The 8429-nt window shown below is 35.6% G+C and overlaps 1 protein-coding gene across 1 annotated transcript; it reads right to left on the bottom strand.

The window, feature by feature from the left end:
- Positions 1 to 502: 502 nt before the first annotated feature.
- LOC111994958 (tRNA (guanine(37)-N1)-methyltransferase 1) lies at positions 503 to 7536 on the bottom strand. Its single transcript, XM_024026849.2, is given in 10 exon segments — positions 503 to 974; positions 1097 to 1113; positions 1116 to 1208; positions 1768 to 1879; positions 2397 to 2539; positions 3407 to 3477; positions 4216 to 4382; positions 4530 to 4649; positions 5186 to 5284; positions 6564 to 7536. Coding segments are annotated over 10 exon segments (1770 nt in total). The 5' UTR covers positions 7374 to 7536; the 3' UTR covers positions 503 to 836.
- Positions 7537 to 8429: the final 893 nt, after the last annotated feature.

Here is an 8429-nt window from a genome sequence, read left to right as displayed (position 1 = left end):
TACTATATCTAAGTTTTACTCTTAGAGAAAATACATCATATTCTTTTGTATTCCATTTCTTTATAATCTTCCATTCCATTTTTTTGCTTTATTTTAATTTAAGTTTATATATATATATATATATCAACAAATATGGTATAGAAGATAGAACTTTTTACTACAAACCTGCTTAACAACTTACCAAGTTGTTGGTAGTTCCAGGGCAGTTATCTCCCTACTCTACCCACTAGTAATGGAGGCAACACTAATTTAATGGCTTTTGTTTTTTTTTTTTTTTTAATTATATTCATTTAGTATTACAATTCCATTCAAAAAATTTAAAAAATATAATTTTAAAAATAAAAAAAAAAACCCTTAAATGGAAAAAGAGTGAGATGCACTTCAGCATTAAGCAAGGCCCTCTACGTGTAAAAACATCTTATCCAAAGTCCATACTACATAGACATCCCACTAATTAACTTTTACATAGCAATCAAATCCAAAACCAAATAAAACAATTGAGTAGTAGAAGAAGAAAACATTAACCCGGTTAAAAAAAGGTCGGTTTCTAACTTTCTACATCTCTTTTGGCATTAACCAGTCTGTTTAGAATGCAGCAGAAGGAAATAAATTCTTGGTCAGGGAGAGGAAACCTTTTGGCATAAAGTTTGATGAGCTTTTCTACTCACCGAGCTATAACTACTGACCTATTTCTACAGAAGAATATACAAGAATCAAACCAATAACATAATGAACACTGCAAAATGACTAAATAAATAAACCATATGAACATTAGCAAAATTAAATTGAACATTTAATACAAAACTTGGTATAGCATACCTCAGCTTTTTACATGTCTAGCCTAGTAGTATCTGTAATGCTACACTCTCAGGTAGCACAAATGATGCGCATAGCATCCATTTTCCTGGCGCAACAAGGCGTACTCTACGCATCTCTACATTGACCTCCACTTCTGACAATGCAATTCTAATCCGCTGCATTTAAGTTATTAAAGAAAAAGGAAGAGGAAATACGTCAAACAAAAAGTACTATATTTTGTTCAATTAGCACAGCAAAATAACAAAGGCATGTTTTATGAGGAGACTTCAGAACAGACCTCATGAAAGTCAAACTCGGATCTCGAGCTTTGGAGAATCCATAAACATGGATCATCGGAAAAGTGAAATCTTCATTCTTGGGTCTATCTGTGTATATTCCTCTGAATGCATCTGTGTAGAAAGAGTTTTTTTTTTTTTTTTTTTTTTTTTTTTAAAAAAAAAACGAGAAAGAGGAATGAGTGGAGATATTTTAAAATAGAATTGGTCCAACTTTATTAACTTCAGAGGACAATAAACTAAGTTATCACTAAATTGTATAAGCAACTCTTAAATCCTTTTTTTCCCCAATTAGTAAGTTACACATGCACCCAAAGAGACTTGAACCCATGACTGCAACCTCCACCTTGCTCTTACAAAGGAAGGAAATGCCATTTTAGCTAGCTTCAATTGCAACTCTTAGTGTCTGTTTGCCTAGCTTATTTTTTGCTAACTTATTTTACTATTCAACTTATTTTTGCTACTATTCATAGGTTCTACTGCACTTTTTAATACTATTCATGGGTCCCACGGTACTATTTCAACTAACATTTACCCTTATCTGCAGTACTTTCAGCAAAAAGTTTTCAGTTTCAGCAAAATAAGTGGATCCCAAACAGACCCTTAATATCCAATAATTACTCACAAAAAGAAACAAGATCCAAAAAGTAAATTCATGGAATTAACAACAAACCTAGGTACTCTGCAGCATCGTTTGGCAAATTCATAACCACTTGCGTGATGGACTTAGCTTTATCACTTGAAAATATAGCCTGGATGAACCTCCTTCCATCCATGTTAAAGACCTAGAAGGTGACATACAATGTCCTTACAAAAAGCACAGTGCTCCAGTTATAGGAAATTTAATACTGTGAAGTGCCTAGGCAATGTATATCTGCCTTAATGCCACATAAATGGGTAACAAATGAAAGCCAGAGAACTTGTAAAAGAAGTTCAAGTCAGGATTCATTGTGCAAATATGATATTCATCCTTTTTAACTTTATCAACCTGAGATATTGACTGGCCAAGAAAGCCAAGAAGATCTTGGATGAATGTATCTTTTCTTAGTCATGCTTACTAAGAATAGATGCTAAACAATCATTTGAGTAGTCTTGTACAATACTCCATATTATGCTTATCAACAATCCGAGAGGAATTATTCTCATCAGCCCAAGCTATCTTGATTATTTGCATTCCACAAAAAAATCATTTTTCCCCTATCACAGCCAAATTAGAAGATCCTGTGCTTGTCTTTAGTCTTCCAACTATTTGAGAAAAAAAAAGTACCACAAAATGCTACCATGGCAATGACTAAGTCATACCTTAATTTTCTTCTCAAGTTTGTTGAACACACAATTTCTTTCTAGATATTCAACTGCTATTGGGTTTAGATCGTTAGCATAAACACGTTTTACTATCTTCGCAGCCGATATAGCAATTGGACCAACCCCAGAGAAAACATCGCCTGCCAATTGCATAAAAGACAACCATACACATAAGCATCACAGTTTTTATAACATCATGAGAGAGTTTTGACCACAATGGGAGCATAAAAAAAGTAGGTGATCACATAATATAACACATAAAAGGGTAGCTCAATTAGCACACTCTCATTTTAGCTTCATGAAACTATTTTCATGTGTTCATAAATTTTTATGAGCTCATGATGGGGAGTGCAAGAAGCAGAAAATTAGTGCTGACATCATTTCCTAAAGTAATAATGTACAGAGCAATGAGATTCAAATATCTATGATCCCTGCCAAGGTTTTAGCAAGACTTGAAGACAATGGCACACCGCAAGTTATGACCAGTACTCCAGTGTAAAACTCAAAAGGAAAGGTGAAAAGATAATGATTTAAAAAAAAAAAAAAAAAAAAAGATGCTTCTTTTGATTCTATAAAAAAAATAGCAAAGCAAGTTATGACCAGTACTCCAGTGTAAAACTCAAAAGGAAAGGTGAAAAAATAATGATTTAAAAAAAAAAAAAAAAAAAAAGATGCTTCTTTTGATTCTATAAAAAAAATAGCAATACGCACTGAACTCCTTTTTCACAATATAGGACTTTTCTTTCCTTCTTTTTTTAATTTTTTCCCTTTTTGGTTTTCTTCCTCCAATTTGAGAAAGCATAAAACTGTTGAAGCTTATGGGAATTCTTCTCCTAACTCTGCTTTTATGGCTATACATGACAATGACAAACACAAGAAATGAGAAATGACCAACTGTAAGCAAAATCCACAAGCAGAAACATGACAGTCGTTTTAGAGGGCTCAGATAGTAGATGTAAAATCAATCTGCAGGAATATTATTTCAGTTGAAGCCAAAGCAAACATACAAACAACATCACGGTATGTAAAGCCATTCAGAAGCCTTTGTCTTTCTGTTGCAAGCCTTGAATTCCAATACCTGCATAAAAGAAGAAACCATCCAGAAGTCACTATCATCCAGTCACTGCCAAAATTAATTTTCATTTCTCTAAATCCATATAATAAACTTCTGCAGCGTTTCTTGTAAGTTTGACTCAAGGTCGATGGTGCTGAGATCAAACAGTTTATCTGACTATATGCCCATATTAATTTGTGTTCAATAAAATGGCATGAGCCAGAAAGATAATGCAGACTTCCATCCATGCTTCTTTCTTTTTTTTCAATTGGTAAGTTACACATGCAGCCAGAGGGTCTACCCACTGAATTCCATCCATGCTATTCAGGCAACTTTTAAAATAGAAGGTGAAGATGGATTTTATAGGTTCATACTAACAGATAGATGTTTATGCATAAATAACTCAATCTAAGAGGTCCATAGAAGGCTGCAACAAGTTACAGTTGCAGCACGTACATTTAGGCCTCATTGGCTCTAGATAAATACAGCTAACAAACCAATTTTAGCAAGAAGTTTTTGCCATATTACAATCACACAAAATGTGCATCAGAATTTATGAAAGACTTGAAGATGTCCAGAACAGAATCCTAAGGAAAACAATTAGATATATAACTCAATGAGTCAACCAGATATAGCAGATTTGAGATGTATACTCACTTCAATAGCACATGGCATTTGTTTTGTATAAATGGCATGATATTGGCAAGCATTCATGAACTTCAATGGAATTATCAATAAGTTTGCAATTTAAGGGAAACATACACTGTTGCTAAATCAACATGAAATCGCATTCCATTCTCAACAACTGTTGTCACAAGGGAATGGTTTCCAGCCAAGACCTCCAGCTGCATTGTTCTGTAGTCGTTATGAATTGCATCAATCTTATTGACTACTGTTTGTATCTTTGGCTTATTCTTGTCCAGAACAACCTGAAAAGAAGAACAGCCTTCTTCTGTAAAGGGGCAGTAAATTCACTTATCTATTTTATATATATATATATATATATACAAAGTCACTTTTGTATTCTACTGTACAATGACAAAATGGTAAAAAATAAATTCAAAAAAAAAAAGTACCTTTGCTATGAGATTCTTGTATGGTAAATGTTCTTCCCTCAGGTTCAGATGAGCAATATGCCCAACAGTTTCAAACGCCGATGGAACAATTATACCCTTTGGTAGCAAGGCCTCCAAGATCTGTAAGAACAAATGGTACCTCATAAATCCATTGATTCTGTGAACTCTCAGCAATTTCAGTGTGGAAAATCACTACAATATATGGGTACTAATACTTAATTAATGACCTATTGCTCCAAATGAGAGAGAGCTTAAAAAATATATAGAAGCCATCCATCCAGATGTCTTTGAAGGCTCTACTCTCAAGAGAAGTCTGTTATACAATGTTTATGTGTCTACTATGAAATGGGCAGGAATGCCATCCTGCATTCTGGTGCAATAAAATTTTCAAGTGCCCATCAGAAATATATTGGAATTGTTAATTTAACATAATATTTGTGTACTTTCATTTCCAACAAATCGGTGGAGTAACAATTATCACTGAACACTTTAGATAAATGAAGGTGTGTGTCTATCCTCCACCTATCAACATACATCAAAGAAGAATGTAAAGTTTCAATTTCTTGGTTGTCAAATGCTTCATATCTAGAAAACCCAGAACAACATAGTTGACTTAAAGATTTCACCTAGCATAGTTAATGAATGTCATCCTTTACCTCATCCATCTGCCAGTAATCATAAAACAACGTCAGCTTGCATCTAACAAGCTCAAAAGTTGATTTTGTACTTTGCCCCGTATCTTCTTTCAACACAACCTGATAAATAGTATGAGAATATTAAATTAATAGGAAGGAAAAAGCAGTTTACTTACCAAATGAATATTAAAAATAATATGTTCACCCAAAAAGGTAATATAATATATAAGCAGGACATTGATTCTCATTATAAATTTAAAATTAAAAAATAAATAAAAAAGAAGAAAAAAAAAAGAAGAAGAAAGAAAGAAAGAAGCAACAAGCTATATGAAAGAAAAGGACTACCGTCTCCATACCTAAGATTAAGAAAAGTTTGGAACTTGAAAGTAATACTTCCGATCGGACACAACAGCTAATTTGAAGGAGAGGTAGATATGACATAATGTTAGCCTCAACAGCTGAGCTGAGAAGTGACCATGTTATGGAAACTTGACAGGTTAAACTTGGCAGATATCACATTAATGGTGATTTTAGCAAAGAAAGGTGACGAGTAACTTCTATCATAGCAATACTCTGTAAACCTAACAAGTAAACCTTGCTGCCTATCATAGTAATGGTATGAACAAACTGAAACATTGTTGGCAATAAAATAGAAGTGCACCAAAAAGCCGCATGTGCTGCATGCCATGCATTGATAGTAAATGTCAACTTCCACAATTACAACTTACACTTGGGTGGCAAACTTCGTAACAAAAATAATGACACAATATAGAAGACTCACTAGGACAGGAATAAGCGATTCAGTGTATGCACCAATTCTCTAGAGCTCACCAAACAGAAATGGATATATGATGTGCCAAAGCCTACATAGATAGCTCTCCCATCAGGCAATAAAAGAGGAGGAGGGGCAGGGGGAAGTCAAATGATCTTTTTTTTTAACGAAGAAAGCCAAGCGAACACTGAGGTTCTGTCAGAGTGAAGATTAAGCTTGATAATAGAAAGTATCTAAAACTCATTCTAATCAACAACTTCTCAACTCTCATGGTGGGTTTTCCCTTCTCCTTGAAGAGTTCTCCACATAAAGTTCCTTTTCTCATAATTCTTGTGTATGCAGTCCCTCCACTATTGATATAAACTAAATCAAGTGACATCAAATTACACAAGAAGCAATACAGAATAAACCGCCAATTTCGAGCAAGTTTATCCTTTCTACAACATCACATTCAATTCAATCTCACAAAATGCACCACATCGCATTCAATTCAATTCAGTTATGCATCAAACAAAATAAAGCACTTTGCAACTAATGACATAACAGAGGCTATATAAGTTCATCAAAACCGCAAAAACTTTCAAAAGAAAATCCCAATGAACTCACAGAGTATCAACAAAAAGCCACCTTGATTGCCTCAGGCAACTCCTCGGCCTTCCTCGCCGCGTACCTCTCATCCAAAAGCAACAACCTGGTCGGACCACTCCACTTCCGCCTCGCTCCCTTAAACTCATCACCCAACAAACCCTTCAAATCCTCCTCTCCTTCCTCCTCCACAACCTCCACCAAAGCAATCTCATTCTTCCCAATTCCCTTATTGCCCTCACTCCCCTCCTCCTCTTTCACATTCTTCTTCTTCTTCCTTTTCGGCCGCGAAATCTTGGCTAAGTTCCTAAATTTGATAAACCCTCGAGCGTTAAACTCCCTGGCAAGCTTGTCCCTGTACAGGACCGGGCTCAAAACGTCGCCGTCTCCCTCGGCTTTGCCGTGAATTCTTCGCTCGAGCGAAACGAGATCTTCCTGTTGAATTGGGGAACCCAATAGTGGGAGGAGGCTGGGGTCGACGTCGTCGTTTGGGACTCGAGCAATGTTGCGAATGCGAGGCCAGTTCAGGAGGTGACCACGGAGGCGGCTTTCGAGGGCAAAACAGTCTTTTGCAGGGACGCGAAGTGCTGTGAGGTCGAATACTCGAGTGAAGCTTTGTTCGTCAAACATTATGTTATCTTGCTCTTCTTGTTGTTGTTGGGGTTGTTGGGATTGGGAAGATGGTTTGGTTCCTTTGTGGAGGGAGGGTCCGTAGTGAATTTGGGTTTGGGCTTGAGTGTTGAAGCAGAAGAGAGAAATGGTGAGGGGTTTTGGGTTTTTGGGGAAGAGGAGTTTTGGGGGGAGAGTGATGAGGGGAGTGGAGTGGGGTCTGAGGAAGAGCTTCGTCGCCATGTTGGGTGCGGCGCAGTGGTGGTGGTGTAGGATTGGATTTGCCCGGGAAAGGGATAAGGGGGTTAAGGAGGGTTTAAAGCCTCGTATTTCTTTTCTTCTTTTCTTTTTTTGAATCACTTGTTTTTTTTTTTTTTTTTCTATTTTTTTGTGGAGAATCACTTGAATTTGTATTTGATTTTTGATGCGGAATAATGATATTAATAGTCTACCAAAAAAAGTGATAGTATACATGTAATTGCAATAAAAAATAAAAAATAAAAAGTTTTAATAAGTGGTTTGGGAAGGAGGTCCTAAATTTGAAATCTTGCAATAAAAAGTCTTTAGGAAAACCCCACGCGCCCAGCTTGATGCTACTAATACCCTCACGTGGTTAGGAGCCTAGGATATCCGGTCTGTTTGGATATAACTTATTTTGTTGAAAACTAAAAATACTGTAGTAAAATAATTTTTAAACGTGTGAATAGTACCTTAGGACATATTTTTAATATTTTTTTCTAAATAAAGTGGCTATGAGTCTCGTGAACAATGTGTGAACAGTGAAATTTGTTTCCCTGAAACGCGTGAAAAAAAAAAAAAGGAAAACGCAAAACTGAAAACGTAGTAAACGTGCTATCCAAACAGTCACATCAACTTGACTCACCAATTTTTCTACTTGTTGATTTGGACTCAATTTTTTTCTAAATAAAGTGGATGTGGGTCTCATGAACAATGTGTGAACAGTGAAATTTGTTTCCCTGAAACACGTGAAAAAAAAAAAAAAAAAAAAAAAAAAAAATGAACTGGGCTTATTTCCTTTATTTGTTAATTAATCTTTATTATCATTTGCCCTTACTGTTTTATTTGTTAAAATTACTCATATTATTGTGATTATGGATCATTTGGTCATTCACTATTAAAAGAACTATCTGGTCATTCCAGAATACATTGCTCTATTTTTTATCAATTATGTCTGCATGTCGCAAGCTCCTCTGAAACAGCTCTGCCTGCCGCAAGCACTCTCCTGGCAGACAAGGCCTAGTTTGTGCACAACCCGGCCAAGTTAAGTTTCAGTTGGAC

This window comes from Quercus suber, unplaced genomic scaffold (genome assembly GCF_002906115.3).
Source record: "Quercus suber isolate HL8 unplaced genomic scaffold, Cork oak 2.0 scaffold_137, whole genome shotgun sequence".
Lineage (NCBI taxonomy): Eukaryota > Viridiplantae > Streptophyta > Magnoliopsida > Fagales > Fagaceae > Quercus > Quercus suber.
Note: the sequence above shows the minus strand (reverse complement) of the source record. Positions and strands in the feature narration are given on the sequence as shown.